The following is a 26,091-nucleotide window of genomic DNA, read 5'->3' as shown; positions in this document are numbered from 1 at the left end:
AGCAGGCATCCCCAGATTAAGAAAGGACCTACCAAGTTAAATGCCAGGTAGGGTAGGTACTACCTAGTACTACCAGGTACCTAGCTAGTACTGTACTTAGTGCCTAAAGGAAGGAACGCATCCACCCCCGCCCCTAGTCCTCTTTCCCCGCACTTTTTGCGATTGTGTCTTCCCCGGATTTGGTTGCTGCAAGTGCGATCAGGATCCGCCTCGGCATGCAATTCTAGTTACCGTGCGACGCTTTTTCTTTTTCACACCGAAACTTATGTATATACAACTGAAACTTGAACGTACAGTACAATGATCTAAGAATCAGACGCCCAACCGATGACCCATTACTCCATGATCTCCAGATGATCTGCGACCGCAAAGCTCGCTCCGGTCTTACTTTTCACTTCCTCAACTTCCACTCCCGGAGCAAGTTCCGTCAGCAGGAGCTCCCCTTTCGTCCGATCCACTTGAAACACACACTAACCACGCCCATTAGCTATCTAGAGTCCCAGGAGCCGTAGATTTGCGAGCTTACCAGGTCTGTGATAATCGTACTAACGCAGTTTGCTCCCGTCAGAGGGAGACTGCATTGAGATACGATCTTGGGCGATCCGTCCTTTGCTGTATGATTGGTAGCTACCACAATTTTGGTTTGATCGGGGTTGGAAATCAAATCCATGGCCCCTCCCATCCCCTTGAAAACTTTACCGGGGATCATGTAATTTGCCAGATCGCCGTTGGCACCGACTTGTAGAGCCTTGAAATGAGAGCGTCAGTCCGAAGTATTCTGCCAACGATGGGCGAGAGTAGTCAACACATACTCCTAGAATAGAGACATCCACATGGCCCCCACGGATCATGCCGAACGACTCGGTACTATCAAAGGTGGCAGCTCCCGGAACTAGGGTAACTGTCTCTTTTCCGGCATTGATAATGTCCCTAGGAAGAGCCGGGTGAGAAATCCGAACGTGAGCGGCTTGTAGGTATCGGGAGTTAACCACTTACGGATCCACTTCTTCCTCTGTGGGATAGGGGCCCTGTGGAAGCAGTTAGTCATCTTAGATCTGAAGGTGTAGTTGAGGAAGATCTCTTACCATGCCGAGAATACCGTTTTCGGACTGTACCCAGACTTTCACATCACGCGGCAGAAATGAGGGAGCAAGGGTCGGGATTCCTTCAATTTCATGAGTATACTTGTAGTGAGACATATTGTGTCATACCACCTACCAACTCCCAGATTCACATAGTAACCCTGCTTGAGCTCCTTGGCAGCTCTCCTGGCGATGCGATTTCTTTGAGTCATTGCTGCATCCTTAACAGCTGCAACGGCGCCTTCATCATCGCTTGATCTCAGTTTCTTGATTTCTATGTGCTTTTCTTCAGTAGCGGGGACAATCCGATCAACGAAAATCCCCGGAAGATCGACGTCATTGGGGTCAATCGAGCCCACGGGTACGATGTTCTCTGCTTCGACTATCGTGAGGGCAGCTGCCTTTGCCATGATCGGACCAAAGGCCTTGGTAGTATACCTAAAATTGTTCTAGGTTCAGGATAACAAGTGCATCTTGGGGGGATCGGCGGCAATCGTGGTGCATGATCCTTACCGAAACACACAATTTCCTACCTCATCGGCCTTCCATGCTCTGAGGATTGCCACATCTCCGGTAAGTGCAGTCTCCATTAGATAGGTCTTGCCATTGAATATCCTGGTTTCACGTGGTCTGCCATGCTCGAGCACTCTTCCGTGCGCATCCAGCCGAACGGGAATTGCTCCATCTTGTAGCAAGGTATCTACACGATATAAGTCGGTGAAGTTCACATAGTAGCCATTTTTCGTACCCGGCGTACTATTAGAGAAATATTGACGTGGAGAGACATACGTGCACCTGTGGGGGTGAAGAAGGCTGGAATACCAGCTCCACCAGCGCGTAGCCGCTCAGCCAGTGTTCCTTGCGGTGTGAGCTCGATCGAGATGTCACCCGAAAGATACTTCTTTTCCAATGCCTTGTTATTACCAAGGTAGGAGAGGACAAGCCGATTCACTTGTCCAGCCTGCGTTAGCGTTGAGAGCCCGCCTTTCCCAGCAGCACCCGCATTGTTGGAGACTGCAGTTAGTGAATGTAAATTGTCCGCACCTCGGCGATGAATCGCCGCTATCAGAGTTTCTAGTCGCAACGTCAGTCATTCGGTTTTGCCAGGATTTTAGTACTATAGCTATTACCTGCAACACCACAAAGGCCGAATCCTGAGCTGAGAATGGTTGATCCGCTCTTCAGGTCGGCCACTGCCTCATCGGCACTTCCGATCAGTTTTGAGGCCCCACGGTCGATCCGTGGGGCCCGTGAGTAGGTCTCGTCCCTGGCTGTCGAAAAGCGAGCAGAAGCCAGGTTCTTACTACCTAGAAAGGGCCGAGGATTCGCTTGACGCATTCGCAGGGGGATTTGCGGCCGAGCGGCCACTGTTGTCCTCCGCGACAAAGCGAACGTCGAGATTCTGAGTGTAGCCATAGTCAAAATGTTCTGCTTGTTGCTCGATTTGCCATAAGCATTGGTTTGATTCTCGAGTTGGCGCGACGAGAGGGGCAGGAAGACATTGGTTCTTAAAACAACTTAGAAGGTCGGCACCCTTCCAGTTCGGCCTTCGGGGCTACTTCTGAACGCCGACGGGTGGATCATGCCCAATGATGTAATCGATAGATAGGAGAGCTACAGTAAGTTACAAATTGTGAGTACCACTGTTTGACTGAATAGAGCGATGATGAACGGAATTGTGGAGCAGTCAATGAATTATACACTGCTAATATCGGTCGCATTATTGCTTCCAAAGTCAAGCCAGTCCCAATGGGTCAAGTCATCCATAGGAATACCAGGAACAAACGTCCCGAAGGCTGTGTCCACTTGGTTGACGGCATCAATGATTTGATCATCAGACATGGCGGAGAATTGGATTGGTTCGGACCAGAACATTGAGGGCAATGAGGATAATTCTTGCGTTCTGATGACAGGCTCATATGAGCCTCCTGTGGTTGGCGGCTGAGACCTTTCGGCCTGTGTTAGCGGCAGTAGTTCGGAGGTTTTTTCGGGCTGCAGGCTCGGAGGAGAGCGCCGAATAAGCTCTCGCAGGAACCTTCCATACAGTACCGAGGTTCCGTTCCTGTGGGCGGGGGCAGCCCCTATCCTTTCCAGCACCGTCGCAGTTTCTTCAACCAAATTTCGCACGCTAGGGGCCAGGCTAGATCTGCTATTTGCCGGCATGGCACTTAAACTCAATGCCGAGCATGCCGCGAACGAAATCATGATAACAGTATTGTTCGGCATTGACTTCAACCGAGACTCGCCCTGAATAGCTGCCCTCAGGACGTTCAACGCAGACGAGAGGCCCGCTGCACGGAAAAACCTCTTCACTTCGAGTGGCGCTGTGGGATGGTTGATCACACCCCCATATGTCGATAATTGCGTGTGTATAACCAAGATCTCAACATACGGTGGAAGAGATGATGCTTAATATACTTTTAGCACCTGTTGGGGAAAAGGTGGCGACAGCTGCCTACCTTGACCTTCGCCAATAGCCGGTGTCCAGGCCTTATACCATTGCCCGTAGAAACTCTCAATGAGATGTTTTATCCTGATTATCGAAATCAGCTTCGAATTCCGAAACTCATCAATCGCACGCACAGTTGAGCAGCTCCCGAGCCACTATTCGTGGAGTTATCACACTCGGCTCTTATTCTTTTCAAAAGCCCGTCCTAGTATGCGAGGTATCATGTTGTTTCTGTTAGAAGAGTTCCATCTGAGCCTTACGCGAATTCAGCCCAGGCAGGGAAATTCAACTCACCAGATTTCTTCGGAGGACAGCCATGGAATTCATTGGACCATCGCGAGAGTCGGCAATATCAGAAAGGTGCCATTTATCACAGTTCTCAATAAGGGCTGTTGAGGGCACCGTATAATTTCTCCCGCGAGCAAGGCATACACTGTAGGCATCCTTAGAATACTGCAGGGCAAATAATTTCCTCTGTATTGTTTCAAGATAAGAGAGCTTACCCTCGTTCGAGTACGAAAAGCGCAATCCACGCCCTCTCGCGTCGTCGCAGAAGCCTACGACCCCACACAGAGTCTGAAGCCACATCACCGAAGCCGTCCATCTGCAGTGCTCTCTTTGCATCGATACAGTCAGCTTTGGCAAGTCGCTTTAGAAGACTGCTGTCGAAGCTTGTCGAGGGAAGTACGATCTTGTTTAGAGATAGATCCAATGCAACAGTCAGGGCCATCGCGATATGAATGCAGGTATCGTCATCACCTAAGCGGTTCCCAGGGCCCATCCACGGGACATTTACCATGAAAGCAAGAACTATCTCGACTGATCGATGCCGCTGGGTGATGACATTATGAGCTAGGGTTGCACGATGTCTAGATAATCTTTTCGATATTGCTGCGGCTGAGGGCAAGAACAATGCCGCCGCAGCTATTATCGAGGTGAACAGAAACGCGGACTGCGAACGGACAAATGGCACACTATGGATCAGAGGGTCGAGGCCCCATCGAGTGTGGGCGAGATTGCGGTAGAAACTGGACGGGATTAGTGAGATTAGTGATTTCGGTGGTTGAAGAGGAATTGGACTTTTCTTTGGACAGACATACTACAAGAAAAGCGACTCTGCTTCATCGAGCGTAACGAGCCCCAGCTCAATGGGGTCCACCGTGGGACCAGTGTCCAAGCTTGCGCTAATGGGAATAAAGAAAGATGTGGCTGAGGCCATAGTGTCGCCGTCGTCAACGTTGTAGATTCCCGATGGATGCAATATCGTCGAGGATTTCAATTCCGGTACACCACGCATGTCATTTGGTGACAGCTGTAGGTCGGAAGCGCGTGCAAGCAGTTGCAAGGGGTTCTCTGCATCATCCAGTGACAAGCTATCTCCCGGATTGTCGTACTCGGCGGCTGATATACTGGGCGATCCAGCGGGTTCCTCTGATAAGCAATCCGTCTCGCTATGCGGATTTTGCTCTTGTATGTTGTCGAGCAGCCCCCGGAGGTTCGAGATCAAGTTTTGGACATCCTCAGCTCGGGGCCGCTTGATGGCCTGCTCAATCTGATGCAATGCCTTTTCCAATCCTTTACGCTTACTGACATCAGTGTGTCAGTACGAGTTGTCATTGCAAGTCGGGTAAATGTATTCAATGCGCACTTTTTGACGCCCTTCTGTCGACCGACATGGTGACTAGGAATGACACATGTTGCATCGGCTTGCCTGCATCGATCACAGGACGTTTCGTCATTGGTGCGATTGCATCGAACTTTGCTTTTCCTACAGTTCAAGCAGGCAGCCTGTCGAGCATGTGACATCGAACGTGTATCAGGCGGGAGTGTTCGATTATCCATTGCGATATCGCGGGGGATATTTGTTGGAAAGCGGGAATATATGTGTGATCTGCGAGTGTCATCAATGGACACTCATGACGGAACGCAGAATACCTCCAAGATACGAAAAGTGCCAACAGGCAGGAATAGTAACAGCGAGGTTATACTTGCACACTGCCCAGGGTAATGCCGGTCTTCACCTCAAGCGTCGGGGTGCGAGTAGTAGAAGAAGCAAGGGTTGGGAAGAGGATATGTACTGTACAAAAAATGATTATGGTTATATCGAAATGTTCAACCACGGAATCGCAAAAAGTTGTGGAATATGGTAGAAGCCGAACGCGGGGGTTGAACCCGCAACCTTGAGATTAAGAGTCTCACGCTCTGCCGATTGAGCTAGCCCGGCTGCTTTTTGGCTGTTAGCGTCTTATTTTACAATATATACCTAATCTAAACTTTCAAGCCGCCGCAATAGCCACAGCATCTTGCAGACAGGTCATGTTAAGTAGTTGGTTCGTCAGTTTAGGTAAACAGCAGAAGTCACTTGGACCTTGTCAGTTCATGTTGGACCGCTTAAATATACAATGAAGCGAGTCTACATTCGACAAAAAGCCCGAAGATATCCTGAAATGCAAGTGTATACCGTCAGAGGGTATGCAAATCCATCCTTGTACCTATCGGGTCCATGTTTGCAGAGTATCAAGATCCTCACCAGTAAAGGAGATTGGCCACCGGTGAGTATATATAGTACGAGAATCTCGAAGACCAGCGCAAGACGAGTAGGCGACCCAGGTCCCAAGCACCAAATCTGCTCAATACCACCGAGGAAAATTGAAATGAATCAGCAAGCGAACACGGCTCGGCCATGAGATAGATTGTATGACCCAGTTGTTGACCGATATATTATAGACTACCGTGCCACATGCTATGTCGTCAAAGCTCCATAGGATATCGCCTTTAGAAGATGAAATAAAAGCAGCCGGCTAACACCCAAAGTAGCAACCCGAACAACAAGCCTGGTAGGTAATAATGAAAATGCCACTTGCCATCACCGTATTCGCGCCAGCACAAGTTGCTCAAAGTAAAAGACACAAAAAGAAGACAGAAACGAACGGAGTAGAGACCGTACAAAATCGCATCTAATTTGCTGCCCGTAGAGCTCTCAGTCTAGCACCCAGACCATCCTCCAGCTCCGAGTCAACTTGTTTCTGATCCCTGACTTCCTCACGAGGAGCAGCATCTTGCTCTAATGCTATGCGCAGATCTACGCCGGCATCGTCCGCAAGTTGTTCCATCAAGCGATCAACCTCAGCCTCACCCTCCGCACCGTATTCTTGCATCGAAACTCCCTGGGCGACATCCTCTATGGCACTGCTTGCTATTTTGAAATCCTCGGAGCGCGCCAGGAAATTGTTTGCGTGCGAGACCAGATTCTCTAAGTTGACACTTTTCGAAGCCGCATCCAGCCCCCTTGAAGCCAAGGCAAGAGTCCGGGAGGTATCTCGCGTACTTTGTGCTGCCTTAAGTTCGTTGATGATGACATCTGCGCGAGCAGCCTCGGCTCGGAGAGTCACTTGCCTTCTCTTCTCACGTACAGCAGATGCGGCATGAATGCGAGCGATTTGAAACTCTCTATTTTTCATTGCCTTGTCGGCCTTGGCCTTCTCAGATTTGAATGTCGCTTCGGCACGGGCAGATTCCTTCTTCAAGCGATTGGAGTGTAGCTACAAATCGGGAGCAAAACATTGCGTGAGTCAAGGTGGAAACTTCAGCATAAAATGCGGCTGGTCGCAGCGAGATATTGATGCTATCACTGCTGCGGGGGCAGAGAACACACACACACCTTGACATTGGTACGAGCCTCAAAGATCGGGTCCTTTCGAACCATGTTGGGCAATGAGTAAGCTAATACCAATAATTGACACTTCGAAGTATTGAGGGGAAACGATGAGAAAGATGACCGACGCCCTAGGAGGTCAGACTAGGCTACTTTCTCAGAAGGGGTAACGATAGCGGCGCGGCGGGGACTTAGCGTGGCAACGTCATCCCGAACTTGGAATGCCGTGTCACTGCACTTTTATGGTGGTAGCTACGACGCGTATCACTTGGTAGATAGTGTAGAAGAATAGCAGGCTGGGTACTCAGAAAGGATAGCAGAGCTAATTTCTGATCATTGTATATGATCTGTTCGTGTAATTAGTTTGCAACATTTACTTGTTTCACATTGAATCTATGTGATTAATTCATTTACGTCTAGTTCTGTCACCCTGATCAAAACAACTGAATATGATTCATAAATATCGGAAAGGTTCATGTCTCTAAGAGCCGAGAGCAAAAAAAGAAAAAGAAGAACAAGAGTATGCGCAAATTAGAATGTTCCAAATAACGCCAATGCCAGTCACGGCCCTGATCATATCACAGCTAAATGCAAGGGGATGAGCCATTTCCGACACATGACTTCGTGGCGATAAGACTATAATGTGACATCCATCGTATCATCACCGGCATCGACTGCACCTTGCCGTTCAGAATCAGGTAGAACAACCCCTCTTCCTCTACCAGCGAGCAATTCGCGCCTAACCTCGGGCCCGATGTCTTTGTGGCCTTGAACCAAGAGCAAATCAAGGAGTGCCTCTCGTTGGTCCTCGGTGATATCGTTGCGGTAGCGCTGGGCGAACACAAGCAATGACTGGTGCCACAGGACAGGAAGCTTGTAAGCCTTAGCGTCACGGGACGGCCCATCTGTCATCATTGACTCGTCTGCACTGTCGTTTGTGCGGAAACGCAGGAAGTGAAAGACAAGCGCATCAATGACTTTGTATGGAAGGGCGTACTTCTTCTCCAAAAATATGCGGATGAAGACATTGACCGCACCGGTACTCTCCAAAGATCGCAGGGATTGTTCCGCAGCAAGGTCGCACATACGAAGCAAAGCCGCAGCCGAATGCAGGACAGGAATTGAGACTCGAGCAATGACGGAGGAGACAATATGGGCCTCGCGGAGAGTACACGTTCCGCTGGAAACCAGGGGAAATAGTAGTCCCTTGAAGAAGCAAGCGGGCTTGTAGAGTGCTTTCTTCATTGCATTGTAGGTATGGACATTGAGCTTCTTGGTCTCATGTATTTCCTCACGGACACGATCGAGCAGTACCGTCGAGATAAACTCCTGTGCAACTGCAGGCTTAGAGGAGATGAAGATTCTTGTACCGGCATAAACAGCGTTGGCAGACCAGGATTCTGGGCGTGTGATCGAGAGAAGGGTTGGCCAGTTGGGAACAGAGGGGAGAATCTTGAAAGGTTTCGGAAGGGGTCCTGACTTGTAGCGAGAGAGAATCATACCGACTCTGGGTTTCTCATTAGCAATCAGAAAGTACACTTTAGAGCAACTTGAGCATAGGAATCTCACTTCTCATAAACCTCAACCGCCTTCGCGGGGATCTGAACAGCATCTTCTGCCAGCCCCCCGCCTTGGATGTAAGGCCCACCTTCGCCAGCCTGTCTGGCTTCATGTTCTGCGATCTTTTCAAGGATCAAATCAGCCAGATTTGTAGTCTGGCCCTCGGCCCCCGGTTCACGAGGGTTGAAAATCGGATCTTCATCCCCCCCAGGGACGAACTTGTGAAACATGTCAAGATCGTTAGGATCAACTTCCTGAGGGTTTAGTCAATATATGCACTGCCTTCAAAACCCCAAGGAAAATAGAAAGAATCGGGGTAGCATACCACTTCTTCGACTTCCTCGACATCGTCCCATTGCTCATCTTGAAACCTCTCGTCATCCGACAAAAATTCCTCGTCTTCTAGCCGAGACTCAAAGTCGAAGGCGGTATTCGTCTTGTCTGTTGTTGGGCCCATCGAAAGTTTTTGCTCCGCGGCATCCTCCTCTGCCAATTCCTGCCCGATGCGCAGGATCTTGCGAGACATTTTCGCATCAATGAATCTTTCGCCATCTTCTTGCTCCTCATCTTGACGGGATTTGCGATTAGCCTTTTTGCTTGCTTGGGTTCTTAAGTGACCAGCTGGCGTTAACATATCCTCGGCGAGAGGATTGTGCCGGCGGGCAGCGACGGAGCGAGATGCTGCTGCTTTAGGCATGTTGAGTCACTTTCGATCGCCCTTGGCGTAAACCGGTATGTTCAGGATTTGTTTGAGTCCAGAGAGAAAACGATTTATTAAAGGTCCAAGTCTTTCAATCCGCCGGGGAAAGACGCATGAAACGAAAGCGATTCGCCTCTATATCATCCTTTGACGAATGTGTGTGTGAATTGCAAGATTATGCGGTTCTATTTTTTTTTCTGCCATGCTCATGCCTCGACCGCCTCTGAACTTGTATCATGAGTGGCTCTTTGAAGCCTACCGCCCCTACCCCTCCATTATGGGGATTGGTTGCTTACAAACCTCATTCGGACTAGAAAATGCCGGCAATAGACATACTCACCGCCCATGGCTATCTCGCTCAAATGCCTTCCGCCCTTGCAAGTTGGTTCTCGGAGACCCAATAACTTCGAATATGGTGCTCATTAAATATTGCTATGGCTGGTCATCGTACAGCACAGGTTAAATCTGTTTGGGACCTCAAATACATACCGGCTCACTTTCAGGTAAGTTGATCGTGGGTTTTATAAAACATTAGTGCTAGCTTCTTGTTTTATCATAGTCCTTTGTATTTGCAGATGATGGGTCTGTAGGTCATCTGCTGACTATCGGCCAAACACACCTGGGGCCTTGCTCTTCTTGCCATATCCCGTTCATGCTTCTAACTATTCATAGTCACCTAAGGCGCTTGCAGTTCCCAGCGCACACAGACAGGTCTTCTAGTTGATTAGGAGCTTGAGTCCTTCTACCTGTCACTTTCTCAATACGTTTTCTAGTGAATTCAAGGCGACCTCTGTTAAAGGTCTAGGAGGTATAGGAGTACTCCAATCCAAATTATTGTATCGTGACGACATCAAACTCCAGCTGTTCTTATATTACAAGGCCGTCGCCGTCATGGCTTCTACGCAACAGACAGGATCTTCCGCGCCTCCCTCCAATATGGAATCTTCAACAGTGCCTTCTGGGGGCGCACCGCTCGGTGGGTCCTTAGCAGACACAAATGTCAGATCTTCTCCTGTGCCGCCTAGTAATGCATCAGCACAAGCGGATAGTACAAAGTCGAAGCGCACAAAACGGGATAGCCGCAAGAAGCGCGAGGCTAGAGCTCTGGATCAAGAATCACAGCCCACCAAGAAGAGGACTATTACTGTTCAAAGCACCGCGCTTCCGAGTTCGGAATTAAGTATTTTACGACCTTTGTTGCTCGCTGAGCCGCGAGCTTCGGATTTACTACCCCCGCAACCTCGTCAGATGAATTTCGTGAGCACAAAGAAGTCGGAAGTTACTGGTCAGAGCTGGGACTTTTATGAGGTTGTCGACAAGCTTACGAATAAAAATGGTTTCCGGTATAGCTACGCAATCGCTGATCCGGGCTTTCCACACATCAAATATCGACAAACTGATGTCTCACCCTACCATGCTCGGTTTAGCTTTGAAGACTCACCCGCTGCAATTCTCTTCACTGAGGATGCTCGTGCTGTAACGACCAACGGGCCTTGGCATACTGCACGAGCCAACGTGTGCGCGCGAGAAGGATCTTACTATTATGAGGCGCGCATAGTAAGTGGTGTTATGAATGATTCAAAGTCGGCTTCAGTTGGAAACACTGGAATGCCTGCACGAGGCCATGTGCGTCTCGGATTCGCACGGAGGGAAGCTGATCTTGATGTCAATGTCGGAATTGACTGTTATGGCTATGGTATACGTGATGTGAATGGTGAGGTAGTCAATCGAATGCGTTGCGAATACTTCTTTCCAAAGGGCGAGTCCATTCGAGAAGGGGATGTCATCGGGCTTCTAATCACACTGCCCCCTCTGGCCCTCCATAAGAAAATTGTTGAAGGCACATATGAGCCCAATGCCGATGGTGATACTTCAATCGCGATTCTAGACCCATCATCCGTCACCAACATCATCCGGGACCGCATTCCGTTCCATTACAAATCTGACTTTTGCTGGCAACAATCGAACGTTTTCCCCACGAAACAACTACGGGACTATGCATTCAACATTAAAGAGACGCCGACATTTGGCCCGCCTTCCCCGCTCAATGGCGAAGATGCATCTTTACGTACTCTTCCTGGCTCCAGTATTACAGTTTTCAAAAATGGAGTGAAGATGGGTACTCCCTTCAAAGAACTCTATGCCTTTCTTCCGCCCGCGAGCAGATTGGCCAATGGCACCAATAATCTGGGAGTTGGTGAGCGTGAGAACGCTGATGATGGGATGGTTGGTTATTACCCTGCTGTCAGTTGTTATGGTGGAGGTGCTGTTGAATGCCGCTTCGATGGCCCATGGTGGTTTGGTCCGCCAGCCCATACCGAGAACAGCGAGCCAGTGTACGGGATAGGAGAGCGATTTAACGAGCAGATAGTTGAAGATGTCATGGCCGATATCGTCGATGAAGTGGAAGCCATGTGCGTGTGGGGTGGTGTGGATGGCAATGTTGTTGGCAATGCTGAAATTGATGGGTCTGGTCCTGGAGCAGTTGTCGGAGGCTCGGAGGTGATGAGAGGGGGGGTGGAAGTTGCCTACGAATCTACTAGACCACCCGACTCTAGAGTTCATGATGCAACTCTAGCTAACGTCACTAGCCACGAGCCCGCCGCTTTAGGGGACCCTAACCCAGGTCACACCACGTCTGAAAATGTGATGAGTCTTGATACTGCGGGTACCCTTGATCCGGAGACGCAACTGTCTGCGGCACTAGATACCGTGGCGGGCGATGAAGACATGGAAATGTCGTGAAAGACGAGATTCGGTTTGCATCCGCATGATACCCTTTTGTATCATATCTGCATTCAAAGACATGGATTTGACCACCGGATTCAATTGTTCTATGTAGAATCTCTTGCGGCAATGGCTAAGGATATACACGCGTATGCCTAGTAGTCAACAGCCCCTACCCCAGGCTGCGTCGGTGCTCACAAAGCAGGGGTGGTGGTTCTCTATCTTAAGTTGGTTATCGAATTAAGATAGTATATAAGTTTTTTCCATCGAATCTTAAGTCTATTACAAGATTTTCTATTCCTAAAGGCGCTTGCTGGAGAGCATTTCGGCCACTTTCAAAACTAGGGCGTCGTCACCGTACTGGCCTATTATTTGGACGCCGGCCAAGCTGTCAGTGCTTTCGTCTGTGACCGGGACCGAGGCAGCTGGAAGACCTGCCAAGCTGGCAGGTACTGTGAAGACATCATTCATATAAGCATCCAAGGGGGAACGATTGGCGCCTTCGCCAACAAGGTTCGACAGAGCTGGCGGCGAAGACGGTGCCGTCGGGCATATCATAATATCAACTTGGGCTTGACTGCTCTTATGATCCACATCATCCCCATTAAGTCGACGAGGCATTAGTGGATGAATCGCCAGGAAAGTCGCATTGAAATCTCGCTGTACGAGACGACGAATGCGCTGCGCTTGTATGAAATAGTTGTCTATAGCGCCGGCGCTTAGACTAAAAGCCCCAAGTAAGATTCTTCTCTTGACTTCGGACCCTAATCCCTCGCCTCGCGTTCGTGCATATAGATAGCTGTTCATCTGAGGGTCGTAGTGGTCATCATCGAAGCTGTTTCCATAACGAACGCCGTCGTATTTAGCTAGGTTGGAGGATGCTTCAGCGGGCGCAAGAACATAATAGGCTGACAAGGCAAGCTGGGTCGTTGGAAGAGACACAGGGTGGATAGAATGTCCCTGCTGTAGCATATGTTTCAGTGCGCGAGACCAGGCACGTCGTACCGAAGGTGCCAGCTCAGAGATGTTGTATTCCAACGGAACGCCGATCTTGAGGGAATTCGTCGTCATCCGAGACGCAAGGCGAGGTGAGGTGAATTGGTCACCGATCCGCGATCGAGTATCAGGGGATAGATTAGTTGGGTCGCGCGGGTCGTGCTGATTCAAAATGTCTGCGGAAGTTAGCAACTTCTTTGAGCTGACATATTGGGAATATTGGAAATGCATACCAAACACATCACGTACACTAGACACCTCTCTCCCGAATATACCCACTGTATCCAATGAGTTTGCATAAGCAACTACCCCCCAACGGGAAATCAGTCCGTACGAAGGCTTGAAACCCACTATTCCCGTGTAGGCGGCAGGGAGCCGAACAGACCCCCCCGTATCAGTTCCCAGTGCTCTGCATGTGTGTTTATTATTAAATGTTATCTTCCATGGCCCGATAGGTGCTTCGATAAAGACCACACGTACGTGTAACATTGTTCTGTAGCAACAGCCACCGCACTTCCCCCCGAGCTTCCGCCGGCCGATAGATCTTCTGCATTGCGGCTGCGGTACATATTTTTGACGGGACCGAAATGGGAATTCACCGAGTGCGAGCCCATCCCGAATTCATCAAGGTTCGCCTTCCCGGACACAACGGCCCCAGCATCCTCCAATTGTTGGACGACAGTCGCATTGAAAGGACTGGTAAACTTATCTAGAGCTCTCGAAGCACATGTGGTTGGAAGTTCGCGTGTGCATATGTTATCCTTGATAACCACTAGCCGTCCATCTAGCCGTGACTCAGGTCGACCTACTTAAGTGTGAGCAATAGAAGAAGATCAAGACAATAGCGTGGAGTTGTCAAATATCGGAGATTACCCTGTGCGCGCCGCATATCTGCCTCTTTGATTCGATCTAGCCATTGGCCAGAGGAGTGTAGTGTACTGATTAAGGCATTTAAAGCGGTGTATGAATTCTGGTTGGCGATGCATCTCTCTGCCTCGCGCAAGAGAGAGGACATTTAGTATGATACAGTGAGTTCTGCGTAGCGAAAAAAGAGAATTGCGGAGTAGAGGCGGAGACCAACATAGAGAAGGCAATAATTCCGGGAGTGAAACTCTCCGTACACCCTTTGCATGTGCCGGGCGGTGAGCATCAATGCCAATTCTGTATCGGTAAATACCTTACATACAGTCGTCACATTTCTCTGGTGCTAGAAGAGCGAGAGGTGTCTCTCCGTACTTATTGTGTATGTGTTTTTCCATTGCTTTAGCTCAGAATACAGAAGTGAATAAGAAGTAGACGGATTGATCGCTTTAGATGACTCAAAGCTACAATAAAGCTTGCGAGTACTGTACATACAGTACTTACTTTGTACTGTACTGTGGGTCAGTTAATTACACTCATAACATTGTACTGTACAATACAGAGTACGTACTTTCACTGTAGCTGGAAAAGTCATACCCGCAACGCCGTCTCTCCCGTCGGCCCGAAGAGGAAACGACGTCATGCACATGCTATCTCTTTCTTTCGCTCTCCATTCCCCTGGCTTTTCCCTCTCTCTCAGAAGGCCGGCGAAGTAGTTCAGAATCACCCCGCAATATATTCCAACGTGAGGATTGACTCGGTACGTCGGAGAATATTACCCGACCCTGTCAATATGCTCTCCAATAGCTTGGTGCGGTCAGCATTCGGTGCTTCCCGCGGCCGCGTCGGAGGACTGAATTCCAGAGTCAGAGTCTCTGCGCCGCTCACTGCGCCGACGCAGCATCAATGGCAAGATTTCAAATGCCGCCATTCAGTGGAGGGCAAAAGGTGGATCTCAGTCTATGGGTACACCCAGGCCAAGGCCCTTGTTTATTCGCGTTACGGGGAACCTAAGGATGTTCTGCAGTAAGTCCGAGTTATATGCCCCGTGCCCAGAGCCTTTCCTGGCTCCTGGAAACACGCAAATGCAGTACCGTGGCTGAGACTTAGCTTAAGGCTTCACAAGCATTCGATATCGGCGCCCCATGGAACCCAAGTCAACCTTCGTCTACTTGCTGCCCCGCTAAATCCAGCTGATGTGAACCAGATTCAAGGCGTCTATCCGAGTAAGCCACCCTTCCAGACATCGCTTGGTACACAAGCACCTTGCGCTGTAGCCGGTAATGAAGGCGCGTTTGAGGTCATCGCTACAGGCTCAAATGTCACCGACCTCAGCAAGGGAGATTGGGTGGTTATGAAGCAGACTGGACAGGGGACTTGGCGCACTCACGCTCAGATGGACGAGTCTCAATTGATTAAGATCGAAAACAAGGAAGGCCTGACTCCGCTTCAGATTAGTACCGTCAGTGTGAATCCCGTGACCGCGTACCGGATGATCAAGGATTTCTGTGACTGGGACTGGATGCGCGCTGGGGAAGAATGGCTGATTCAGAATGGAGCAAATAGCGGCGTTGGACGAGCTGCCATCCAACTGGCGCGGGAATGGGGCATCAAAACACTCAATGTTGTGCGGGAACGGAAGACGCCCGAGGAGACCGAAAAATTGAAGCAGGAACTGCGCGACCTGGGCGCGACGGCCGTCGTGACAGAAGCCGAGCTGCTCTCCGGCGAATTCAAGAATCTTGTGCATGATCTTACACGCAAGGGGAGGGAGCCAATCCGGTTGGCCCTGAACTGCGTTGGCGGGAAAAGCGCGACTGCGCTAGCCAAAACGCTTGCACCGGGCTCGCATCTAGTCACATATGGAGCGATGTCGAAGCAGCCGGTTGCCCTACCATCCGGTCTGCTCATATTCAAGGACCTTGCTTTTCATGGATTCTGGGTCAGCAAATGGGGTGACAAGAACCCACAGCTCAAGGAAAATACTATCAATGATGTGTTGCAGTTGACCCGGACAGGAAAGTTCAAGGATATTCCCGTGGAGGAGCTTAAATGGCGCTGGGACACAGAGTGTGCGGAGCTTGTAGGGGGCGTGCAGGAAACACTCAGCGGCTTCCGAAGTGGAAAGGGCTTGCTCCGGTATGAGGCAGAGGAATGAATCCCGCATAGAACTGTGAATTCAATCGTGACAGCGCAGGCTTGAAATTCTACCGTGTCGATCGTGCAAAGCCAGTCAATCTTGCTTACATGTATGTATATTAAAACTATCAATCCATTTCCCTGAAAGACATAACTCGCAATCTCCATCATCATGTTCATATGAAGGTCTCCTAAGAAGATCAAGCCCCATTAGCAAGCTACAGGTGATCTGAACAATCGATCGCTTCATTTTCAGTATAGGTGCGTTTTCAGTATAAGAATATAAGGAAGCTATAATATCTATCGATCTTCAATGGCGCATGCTGTCCGTTGATTTCGTGGATCCAAGACGCAAAGAAACGGAGGCTGCCAAGCATCACATTCTGTATCTATCTATGTATTCGGTCACGACTTCTGTTCAGATCATAATGAACCGTCTTCGCAGCCCCAGTTCGTCTTGACCCAGTTCAGAATCAGGCTTGTTAGACTAGTGGATGGCATGTAGACGTCACTGTCTCGCTTAAAGTCCACATCAAGGCTTGCAAACTTGGCCGCTAGAGCTACATAGGGCTCAATGAAGTCGATATAGACCAAGTCCACCGTTTCGGGCTGGTCAGATGCAGTTGGAGATACCAGGGATTGAATGCAATTCGGAACTCGATAGAATGTGAGAGGAGAATGGACAGTATCATCACCATCAGTGCCAGCATCATCGGTGGTAGTATACCCCGGAATTAGATTAGGCCCGAAAGAGTCCTTCATTGAAAGTAAGGCCTGGTCGATAAGCGAGCCTGGAGCGTACCATGCAGGGCGCAAACTCTCGCCACGGTTAGCGGCTGTATCGTCTGCATGTGCTGATTGCTCAGGCGGTGCGAGTGACCAGGTCGGTAGACCTACATGCTGGCGTTGCTCAGTCAATATTTGAGGCTGTTTGTTGAGTACCTCGACCACGAACTTCGCTTTGTGGTAAGGGACATCTTTGACGTAACGGAAACCACTGGAAAAAGGAGAGACAATATAGGTTGTATCCTGAGTGAAAGGACCTCTGAAAACATCAAAGCGAATAGCACCCGTATTGATAATAGCAAGCGCCGGCTTTCCAATACGTGAGTCATCTTTCAAAGAGACGGGGAGCACTTCTTCCTCTAGCCATGTATATATATTGTTCTCGTGAGGGTACTTGACGCGTGACATCCAGAGATCCCTGGGAGCGCAACCGTGGATTTTGTCCAACTTAAGCGCGCTTCTGGATTGTTGTATAAGTAAGGACACATTCCGGCCATGTTCCGTGTGAAATGTGCCCTCGTCCAGGCCGGTGTGGTGGTAGAATGAGAACAAATTGTTATCGATGTACTTCCGACTAAACTTAGGCGCTGCCAGGGCGGGCCTTATTTGGTCTTTGCTAGTGGACAGCCCGTCGATTGACATAAAGCCAATAGTTTCCATGAAGCGACCACTCGCCAGTCCGTAGGCTTTGGAGTCGTACCGCACATAATCCCGGATGTGGTAATGCCCTCCGAAGAACTGTATAGGTGTATCCCACCGGATAGCGCGGATCTCCCGGTACACAGCATCATATTCAGCGGAGCGTACGGGGACATGGCCAATAACGAGGAAAAGGTCCACATCTTTGTCTCGAATGGCTTCTTGAAACCAGCTTTCTTTGATTGTCTGCTCTACAGACCGAACGATAGTGTTGTTGTCATTCTTTCTAAAATTAAACAGAAAGCCGAAGGCGATGATGCGGATCCCTTGGTTCTGCGTGGTGAACTTCTTGAAGCGAGGCGCTAAAGGGACGAATTCGTTGAGTGCTGGATGTAGGATATCGATATTCGATGCTAGGTAATTTCCACGGAAGTTGGGAATTGTGGTGAAGAACTCTGCCTGGGACGTCGTCCGATTGTACAGCTCATGGTTGCCTGATGACAGAAGGTCTATGTGTTGTTCTCGCAAGATCCCGGAGAGATAGATACCCTTTGGCTCGGAAGAATCATACAGACCATTACCCTCGACCCGATCACCCGTATCGATCACCAACAGATCTGAGCCATCCTGATGGGCTTTGTCGCGCATGCGGGCGGCAAAAGAGATGTAGTCCCCCCAGTCCGCGGCATAAGAGGGTCTAGCGCACGGATACTCAATCAGCAAGAACCCACCTGGTAAAGCTTCTTAGAAGACATTCGAATTTCATACTCTTGTAAGTGTCCAGCCAGCCAGCCGTGGGTGTCTGTAGTATGTAGAAAGTTGAGTTGGCCCCATTCCAAGTCGCGCAATGGGGCAGCAACAGGGTCCGGAGCAGAGGGCTGTCCTGCGGAGACGATCGAGGTAAAGGGAGAGGACGACAGCAAGAGCACTACAGCTGCTGCAAAGGAAGTATGGGTCATAATGATTTCACCCGGATGAGGTGAGGATAGTGAGGATAACGAAGGTAGTGTGTGTGAGTGTGTGTGAGAGTGAGTGATGAGAGCGCGAGATACGAATACTCTGTTGAACTCCGTCGGATGTCGGTGTAGTAATTAGCTATTGTATGTACTGTACTCAACTCTGCCAATATACTACTAACAACTCCGAAGAGTCAATACTCCGGGAAAGCCTCCAGGCTTCAAGGTTATCGCCGATGGTTCCCTTATCGGCAGTCACGCGGAAATTCCACGGAACGGAAGAAGGCGCCGGTGAGAATACTAACTTAGTCAGCCAGCCCCAGGCCCAACAGTCTTTCTCGAAGCTCTCACCAAAAACCACATCTCTCATTGAACGTCCAGATTCCCGTGTTGGACAAGTTACGAGGCTCTTCCAGGTGCTGTCCGATTGTTTCTTCTAGTTTGTACTCCTTCTCTCGCTTCTCAGAGACCATCGATCACTTTTCTCAATCCCCTAACCCAACTCTCCAGTTCGGCCATGGCTGCTCCCCGACTTTTCCGCCCAGCAGCTCGTCTGCTTCCCTCGCGCCTCCCCTCAACTCCTCTTCGCCCGGCTTTCTCGCAAACTACCTGCACACCTTCCGTCCTGCGCTTCCGGGGTTACGCCACCGAAAATGGTACCAAGGAGGTCACAGTTCGTGATGCTCTGAACGAGGCGCTCGCGGAGGAGCTTGAGGGCAATGAGAAAACTTTCGTTATGGGCGAGGAAGTCGCGCAGTATAACGGAGCGTGCGTGAATCCCTTTCTCATCAATCTTGCCCGAAGGTTCCCTGTCTGACCTGGCTCAAATGTTACAGATACAAGGTGACGAGGGGTCTGCTGGACCGCTTTGGTCCGAAGAGAGTTATCGACACCCCGATTACGGAGGCTGGCTTCACTGGTCTCGCTGTCGGCGCCGCTCTTGCCGGCCTGCACCCCATCGTGAGTCTTCATCAATGGACAGCTAAAGGCGAGCAAACCGTGTGACGCGCGTATCTAACCAACTTACCTCTTTTTTATTTCTAGTGCGAGTTCATGACCTTCAACTTTGCCATGCAATCCATTGATCAGATCATCAACTCCGCCGCCAAGACGCACTATATGTCCGGAGGAATTCAACCTTGCAACATCACTTTTCGCGGGCCTAATGGATTTGCTGCCGGTGTCGCTGCTCAGCACTCTCAGGATTATTCCGCATGGTACGGTAGCATCCCTGGTTTGAAGGTTGTTTCTCCCTGGAGCGCCGAAGATGCCAAGGGTCTGCTGAAGGCTGCCATTCGTGACCCCAACCCCGTTGTTGTTCTCGAAAACGAGTAGGTCACCCATTAACAACCAACCAACCAAGTTTTGTCAGTACTGACAGAGGTCGACAGGCTTCTGTACGGTCAGGCCTTCCCCATGAGTGAGGCCGCCCAGAAGAGTGACTTTGTTCTTCCTATTGGCAAGGCCAAGATCGAACGCCCCGGCAAGGACCTCACCATTGTTTCTCTCTCCCGCTGTGTCGGTCAGTCGCTCAACGCCGCTGCCCAACTCAAGCAGAAGTACGGTGTGGAGGCCGAAGTCATCAACCTTCGTTCTGTCAAGCCTCTTGACGTGGAGACTATCATTCAGTCCCTTAAGAAGACCGGCCGTATCATGTGTGTTGAGTCCGGTTTCCCCATGTTCGGTGTCGCTTCTGAGATCCTTGCTCTCTCTATGGAGTATGGCTTCGATTACTTGACTGCACCCGCTGTCCGTGTCACTGGTGCTGAGGTCCCTACTCCTTACGCCGTTGGCTTGGAGCAGATGAGCTTCCCCCAGGAAGACACCATTGTCAACCAGGCCGCCAAGCTGCTGCGCTTGTAAGATAGTCCGATCTACGTGAAGAACAAGCGCTGTTGAAGAACAACCCCAGATAATAAAGCCTCGTGTGCCTAGCATCTCGTGATTGTTGGCAATCACTCCCAATATTCCATCTCGCCCCGCCTTCCCATGTGCTCTGAATTTTGTACGACTACACAACAGAACCAATTCCAATTTGCATTTTTAGACAACAACTTATGATGACCGAGTTCCTATAGATCTCTTCATGCGCTAGTGCTTCAAAACTCTTTCTGTAGTTGTCCAGTCACCAAAATGTACCGTGTAGGTGAAGATACCATACCCTATACACGTTGATATTCACAGTTTGGTGGAAAGGAAAGACCGCCTAAACCACACCCACAAGTAGAGGGACAGGTGACATATATGAGTAATCAAATACCACCTAAACCGTATGCCTCGTAAAGGTCGAAGCATTGCATTTTTTCAAACATTTTCTATTTCAGCTCGATTGTCCGTCCTACTCCCTGCACATCCGTGGTAGCAACCTGTAGGGTGATGAGGATTATAATAAACCGCATCGGCAACTTCGCATTCAGTATCGCTTTCCTCTTGTCTGTCTTGGGGACTGTGGCGTTTCGCTGTCGTTTTCCGAGTGTGATTGTCCGAATATGCGTATTCCGGCTTAGTGGAGTCTTCATGATCATCGTCATCCCCCCCTAGAACATTCTTCTTGGTAGGCGCACCTGGGGCAACGGGTCCTTTTACTGCCGTGAAGGAGCTTTTGAAACCTCCTTTCTTGAAGCCTCCCCCACCCTCAGAGTTGAGGCCGTTTCCGCTAGCTATTCCGGTTGTTGAGGGACTACCTTTGTGGGTGTCTAGTACCCTTAGGCCGGCTTCCGCATCAGCTTTCCGCTCTGCTCGTCTTGCTTTCTCCGCAGCGTTCGGATCCCGGGAAAGCTGTTTGAGATCCTGCAGGCGCTTGCGGTGTTGGTGATCATATGATGATATATGGGCTTCATATTCGGGGTGGCGGGAGTAGGATTTGTTGCACAGTGTGCAGGTGAAAGAGTTCAAGGCGGAGCGCGCCGATTCAGTCTGGTGAGAAGCAAGTAGGAGACGAAGTCAACAGCAGCCGAGGTTGTGGGCAAGGTATGGATAGGCGGAGGGTCGTACCTTGGGAGTAGGATTGGTGAAGCCGCGCTATTGAAGGATGTTTCTGTCAGAAAAAAAAAGCCCTGTCTTCGATCTCAAGGATCGCTCCTTGGATCAAGACCCGAGAGGAGAGAGAGGATGTCGCGGGCACTTGCAGGCGCCATCTTGGAACAAGATGATGATAGCGTAATAGCACTGTACTGAATCACTGGCAACTGCAACCAAGTGGAAAGTCTGCCAAGCCTATCTTGAGGTCTTTGAGCACTGCTGGAATGGTAGTGCTAGTATGGAAGTACTCGTATGTCGGAACTCGCTTTCTGTAAAATGTATGCAAGAGTTCGAATTACCATTATTCCTTCCAATCAGCTAAAGAACGTATTAGTAGGAAATACGGACCGACGTCCGCGGACGATACCTGCACATCCTGTGTCGTGCTCATGTTGGGAAAAAATACCCGTCAACGATCGGTACGCGTAACTTACAAGCCAATGATCGTGCTTCAAATTATGCATGTACAGTACAACCATCAACTCAACGTCTGTTTTCCCTCTCCTTCAAGTTCTTGAACCTCGTCACTGGTTATGAAAATCGCCCACGTTTAGTCCTACGACATGATGTGTTGAATCAATTGACATCTCCCTTTTTTGCCTTGCCACACATACTCAACTTATCCTGGTGCTCCTGTCGCCATGGCTTCCGCCCCAGACGGCCTCTCGCACAAGCCGGAGGACATCGATACCCGCTCACTCATTTCCATGCAAGAAATCGACCCTTCTCCGGTGGAGGATGAGTTTCCAGACCTTGAGCGCGGCGAATATTCCCCGGAGCCGCTTAAACTGTCTCAAGATTCATTGAGCCAGAACATGAGCGCACCGCCGTCTCTCGGCCTAGGTCTCCGCGGGCATAGCTGGGATTCATGGTGTACGACTCCTCCGTTGCCTCTTCATCTTACTTAGCCTTCCGTCGCGATTGACCCTGCATGGACTAATGCCTTGCTTTCTGAATATCGTTAGTATCTGCAATTCAGCGATACTCGACGTATCCGCCCAGCTTATTTCTTGCCTTGCACCTTGCCAATACCTCAATACTTCCTCTCGCGACCCGCTCCGTAAGCGCAAGCGAAAACTATCTGTTGCTCACCAGGCCCCTCTATCAATCCCCGTCACTTGAACATGTTGTTCTGACTGTGCCGGTTTTGGTTCATGTCCTTTCCGGCATCGCTCTGCGCAATATCCGCTCCTCACGGCGGGCCCGACTCTATGGCGCAGAAACCCGGTCCCAGCGTTATGCGCTCACGTTCTGGCCACGGATGAGCCTGCAGGCACGCTTGGGGTATTCGCTCATTCCATTACTTGGTGTGCACGTCCTCGTCAATCGAATTAGTCCGATCCTGGTCGACGGAGGAAGCTCGGGAGTGGGGCTTGGCTATGTGGCTCACGGCATTGCGCGGTCTCCGGTTTTCTGGAACATTTATTATCTGGTTTTTGTCGCTGCTGGAGTATGGCATTTTGTTGGTGGGTGGGCTTCGTGGATGGGCTGGAAGGTTACGACCCTCCGGAAGCAGCACAATTCCAAAAAGGGATCTCTCGAAGGGTACCTTGGCTATACTGGAAGTGAGCAACGATGCCGCAGACAAAAGAGAATGTGGTGGACTGTAAATGCGATCGCTGCAGTGGGAGCATCTATCTGGCTGGCTGGCGCTCTGGGAGTCATTGGCCGTGCCGGTCAGGGCTCTGGGTGGGAGGCCAGTGGATGGAACGATATCTACAATCAAGTTCCCATTATCGGACCCTGGATATGAGCCGTGCCTGTTCGTGGGTTCTGTGTATAATATATTGGATGTCTTCGGACAGAATGCGACCCGGATAGGCGTGGTTTCAATAATAATAATGATGACATGACGACGACGACGATGACGACGGCGGCGGCGGTAGAATAGTGCCTCACATGAGCATTGTCTAACATAGACTTCCTTTAAGCGGGCTCAGGTTGCTGGATATCCTGATGGTTTAAGAGTGGACCGCCCGCCGCACGCCTCTTTCTATTTTCCCGCGCCGCGCCGGGAGCTTGTACCATACCATTCAAACTCTCCCCGGGGGAAAAAAAAGAAAAATTCACTTCCCCCAGAATTTCCATTCTCTCTCTACTTTACTTGTTCTCTGTGACGTCCAAGTCAGTCAATGAGCCTGTTTGGTTTTGTCCTTGCTCGTTTTAGACCCGTCGATTGTTTTTCTCAAGCTTCAGTTCCTACTGTTCTGTCAATCTCTCTTCTGCGCCCAACGGTGAATACGCCAGCCCCCGTTCGGCGAATTCATCCGCACCAATTCCATACTGAAGTTCGCGCCATGGACACCTCGGAGCAATTGATTCAGTACGCTGGCACGGAATTTAGAGCAGTAAAAGAAGGAAAGGCGTATATTTTGAACCCTCCCTCTCAAGACGCTGCCTCTAAGGCCACGAGGAAGGATCTCAAGGCTGACGATGAATCTCAATCCGTTTTCTACAACCCGATTCAGCAGTTCAATCGAGACCTTAGCGTTCTCGCAATCCGGGCCTTTGGGGAGCATGTCTTGGCCGTGAAGAAACAGAAGGCGGAAAAACGAAGACAGAGGCTAGCAGAAAGTGGTGGGACAAAGAGTAAGAAGCGCAAGCGAGAGGACGAAGGCACCCAGCCAGAGGACCAAAGTGCACAGACAATTGAGCCCGCCTCTGCAACAATTCCCGAATTGCCTTCAGAAGAGATTATGGCGCCGTCATTCACAATCCTAGATGCTCTTTCTGCTACAGGCTTGCGTGCGCTACGTTATGCCTTGGAGATCCCATTTGCTTCCTACGTCGTTGCAAACGACCTTTCAGAGTCTGCTATTCGATCAATGAAGACGAATGTCGAATACAACAAACTCGAGGAGCGTATCCGCCCTAATTTAGGAGATGCACGCGTCTTCATGTACAGCCTTTTGGAGCAAGATAAATTTCAGGACGCGGTAACCCATTCTGGCAAATTCGATGTTATTGATTTGGATCCATACGGCACTGCTTCACCTTTCCTGGACGCTGCGGTCCAGGCAGTAAAAGATGGAGGCCTTCTTTGTGTGACTTGTACTGATGCAGGAGTGTGGGCTTCGCATGGGTATCCTGAGAAGGCTTTCGCCTTGTATGGTGGCGTTCCGGTCAAAGGACCACATTGCCACGAAGGGGGACTGCGCCTGATCCTGCATTCAATTGCAATGTCTGCCGCCAAGTATGGACTTGCAATCGAGCCCCTATTATCTCTCTCAATCGATTTTTATGCGCGAGTTTTTGTCCGGGTTCATCGCTCCCCTGCCCAGGTCAAGTTCGTTTCTGGCAATATGATGACGGTGTTCAATTGCGACGAGGGCTGCGGGGCATGGTCAACCCAGCCTTTGACGCAGACCAAGCAGAAGCTTGACAAAAAAGGAAAGCCTTTTCCTCATTTTGGTTTTGCTCAGGGTCCAACTTCAGACTCCCGTTGTGAACATTGCGGTTCGAAGATGCATGTAGGGGGTCCAATGTGGGCCGGTCCACTTCACAACCCACATTTCATTCAGAATATCCTTGATATGCTTCCCAAGCTAGACCGAGATGTTTATCAAACTGTCGACAGAATTGAAGGAATGCTAACAACGGCATCCGAAGAAGATTTGAACCTCGACATTGGCGACGCCAACAACTCACAGAAGACTACCGATGCACCGTTGGTAGAAGCCGGAACTGCTGCCATTATTCCACGGGTTGACCCCGCCTTAAGTGACAAAAGCCCATTCTATTTTAGCTTGAGTGCGATATCGAAAGTTCTTCGTACTGCTACCATTTCCATCGATGCGATGCGCGGAGCACTTCGACATTTGGGCTATCGAGCGACTCGCACCCATGCGAAACCAAACACAATTCGGACTGATGCCCCTTGGGATGTGATTTGGGAGATTATGCGGGAATGGGTCAGACAGAAGTCCCCTGTCAAGGAGGGCGCTCTCAGACCCGGAAGTCCTGGCGCAGTGATCATGTCGAAATGCCGAAAAATCCCCACAGACGGTGACCAGGATCAGCAACTGCTAAATTCATTGAAGAAGGAGCTTCAGATGGTAATGGAGCAAGAGCACAATATTACGGATGTAGTTAGCAGGCTTGAAGCTGCTTTGACACGGGCCGGTGCCCATCGAGCGTCAGAGACTAAATCGGTACGCGATACACAGAGCAATGGCCATCGCGATTCCACAGCGTCTACTTCTGGTCAAAGCTCACTGGCCCGGGTCAAAGCCACAGCTAGACCTCATCCTAGCACTTTGGAAGTGGTTTTTGATGAGGCTTTAGGGAAGGAGCTCTCAACGAGAAAGCGTCTTGTTCGATATCAGCTTAACCCTCGGGAAAACTGGGGTCCCTTGAGTAGAGCATCTGGTAGAGGGTAGGTAACGCCGTTGATCCTGGTCCCCTCTTCTCGCATGGTCATTAGATTAGGCAATACGTCGTTATATGGGAGTGAACTCCTCTACTTCGAACATCATCTGCAGCATGAATTGGGTTTATCTTTCAAAGGGGACGCTACTCAT

The 26,091-nt window shown here is 50.1% G+C and overlaps 11 protein-coding genes and 1 non-coding gene across 12 annotated transcripts; 4 read left to right on the top strand and 8 right to left on the bottom strand.

The window, feature by feature from the left end:
- Nucleotides 1-319: 319 nt before the first annotated feature.
- On the bottom strand, nt 320-2,637 carry BO86DRAFT_178219 (3-oxoacid CoA-transferase). The gene is made up of 9 exons (XM_025666568.1): nt 2,213-2,637; nt 1,872-2,156; nt 1,596-1,782; nt 1,219-1,520; nt 1,086-1,165; nt 997-1,028; nt 813-930; nt 527-748; nt 320-470 (listed from the first exon to the last, which is right to left on the bottom strand). The coding sequence occupies exons 1-9, from the start codon at nt 2,496-2,498 to the stop codon at nt 336-338; spliced, it is 1,647 nt and encodes a 548-aa protein (XP_025524451.1). The 5' UTR covers nt 2,499-2,637; the 3' UTR covers nt 320-335.
- On the bottom strand, nt 2,512-5,501 carry BO86DRAFT_178182 (uncharacterized protein). The gene is made up of 7 exons (XM_025666567.1): nt 5,180-5,501; nt 4,632-5,117; nt 4,035-4,559; nt 3,826-3,964; nt 3,666-3,736; nt 3,542-3,615; nt 2,512-3,490 (listed from the first exon to the last, which is right to left on the bottom strand). The coding sequence occupies exons 1-7, from the start codon at nt 5,371-5,373 to the stop codon at nt 2,778-2,780; spliced, it is 2,202 nt and encodes a 733-aa protein (XP_025524450.1). The 5' UTR covers nt 5,374-5,501; the 3' UTR covers nt 2,512-2,777.
- Nucleotides 5,502-5,682: 181 nt separating this feature from the next.
- On the bottom strand, nt 5,683-5,755 carry BO86DRAFT_t246. Its single transcript has one exon. It is a non-coding gene; the product is annotated as a tRNA-Lys (tRNA).
- A 436-nt stretch (nt 5,756-6,191) lies between these two features.
- BO86DRAFT_391670 (putative SNF7 family protein Fti1/Did2) lies at nt 6,192-7,340 on the bottom strand. Its single transcript, XM_025672647.1, has 2 exons — nt 7,193-7,340; nt 6,192-7,073 (listed from the first exon to the last, which is right to left on the bottom strand). Exons 1-2 carry the CDS (start codon nt 7,235-7,237, stop codon nt 6,489-6,491), a joined length of 630 nt encoding a protein of 209 aa, XP_025524449.1. The 5' UTR covers nt 7,238-7,340; the 3' UTR covers nt 6,192-6,488.
- A 281-nt stretch (nt 7,341-7,621) lies between these two features.
- Nucleotides 7,622-9,607, bottom strand: BO86DRAFT_344947 (snoRNA-binding rRNA-processing protein ENP1). Its single transcript, XM_025669188.1, has 3 exons — nt 9,072-9,607; nt 8,756-9,000; nt 7,622-8,693 (listed from the first exon to the last, which is right to left on the bottom strand). The coding sequence occupies exons 1-3, from the start codon at nt 9,441-9,443 to the stop codon at nt 7,823-7,825; spliced, it is 1,488 nt and encodes a 495-aa protein (XP_025524448.1). The 5' UTR covers nt 9,444-9,607; the 3' UTR covers nt 7,622-7,822.
- Nucleotides 9,608-9,860: 253 nt separating this feature from the next.
- On the top strand, nt 9,861-12,191 carry BO86DRAFT_368350 (SPRY domain-containing protein; the record flags this gene model as incomplete). Its single annotated transcript, XM_025670200.1, has 1 exon — nt 9,861-12,191. Exon 1 carries the CDS (start codon nt 10,338-10,340, stop codon nt 12,189-12,191), a length of 1,854 nt encoding a protein of 617 aa, XP_025524447.1. The 5' UTR covers nt 9,861-10,337.
- Nucleotides 12,192-12,473: 282 nt separating this feature from the next.
- BO86DRAFT_320474 (glutamyl-tRNA(Gln) amidotransferase subunit HER2) lies at nt 12,474-14,184 on the bottom strand (the record flags this gene model as incomplete). The annotated part of the gene is made up of 4 exons (XM_025668295.1): nt 12,474-13,345; nt 13,403-13,578; nt 13,650-13,977; nt 14,043-14,184. 4 exons carry the CDS (start codon nt 14,182-14,184, stop codon nt 12,474-12,476), a joined length of 1,518 nt encoding a protein of 505 aa, XP_025524446.1.
- Nucleotides 14,185-14,698: 514 nt separating this feature from the next.
- Nucleotides 14,699-16,347, top strand: BO86DRAFT_412227 (enoyl-[acyl-carrier-protein] reductase). The gene is made up of 2 exons (XM_025674641.1): nt 14,699-15,056; nt 15,147-16,347. The coding sequence occupies exons 1-2, from the start codon at nt 14,824-14,826 to the stop codon at nt 16,186-16,188; spliced, it is 1,275 nt and encodes a 424-aa protein (XP_025524445.1). The 5' UTR covers nt 14,699-14,823; the 3' UTR covers nt 16,189-16,347.
- A 130-nt stretch (nt 16,348-16,477) lies between these two features.
- On the bottom strand, nt 16,478-18,776 carry BO86DRAFT_391665 (metallophosphoesterase family protein). The gene is made up of 2 exons (XM_025672646.1): nt 18,363-18,776; nt 16,478-18,291 (listed from the first exon to the last, which is right to left on the bottom strand). Exons 1-2 carry the CDS (start codon nt 18,551-18,553, stop codon nt 16,593-16,595), a joined length of 1,890 nt encoding a protein of 629 aa, XP_025524444.1. The 5' UTR covers nt 18,554-18,776; the 3' UTR covers nt 16,478-16,592.
- Nucleotides 18,777-18,953: 177 nt separating this feature from the next.
- Nucleotides 18,954-20,615, top strand: BO86DRAFT_391664 (pyruvate dehydrogenase (acetyl-transferring) subunit E1 beta). Its single transcript, XM_025672645.1, has 4 exons — nt 18,954-19,318; nt 19,387-19,510; nt 19,595-19,881; nt 19,942-20,615. The coding sequence occupies exons 1-4, from the start codon at nt 19,068-19,070 to the stop codon at nt 20,411-20,413; spliced, it is 1,134 nt and encodes a 377-aa protein (XP_025524443.1). The 5' UTR covers nt 18,954-19,067; the 3' UTR covers nt 20,414-20,615.
- BO86DRAFT_438105 (putative C2H2 finger domain protein) lies at nt 20,578-21,962 on the bottom strand (the record flags this gene model as incomplete). The annotated part of the gene is made up of 3 exons (XM_025676106.1): nt 20,578-21,466; nt 21,545-21,571; nt 21,939-21,962. 3 exons carry the CDS (start codon nt 21,960-21,962, stop codon nt 20,855-20,857), a joined length of 663 nt encoding a protein of 220 aa, XP_025524442.1. The 3' UTR covers nt 20,578-20,854.
- A 90-nt stretch (nt 21,963-22,052) lies between these two features.
- Nucleotides 22,053-26,091, top strand: BO86DRAFT_450209 (N2,N2-dimethylguanosine tRNA methyltransferase). Its single transcript, XM_025676776.1, has 3 exons — nt 22,053-22,444; nt 22,537-23,195; nt 23,896-26,091. The coding sequence occupies exons 1-3, from the start codon at nt 22,213-22,215 to the stop codon at nt 25,948-25,950; spliced, it is 2,946 nt and encodes a 981-aa protein (XP_025524441.1). The 5' UTR covers nt 22,053-22,212; the 3' UTR covers nt 25,951-26,091.

The sequence above is a fragment of the Aspergillus japonicus genome (genome assembly GCF_003184785.1).
Source record: "Aspergillus japonicus CBS 114.51 unplaced genomic scaffold BO86scaffold_56, whole genome shotgun sequence".
Taxonomy (NCBI): Eukaryota; Fungi; Ascomycota; class Eurotiomycetes; order Eurotiales; family Aspergillaceae; genus Aspergillus; species Aspergillus japonicus.
This window is presented reverse-complemented; position numbering and strand designations above follow the sequence as displayed.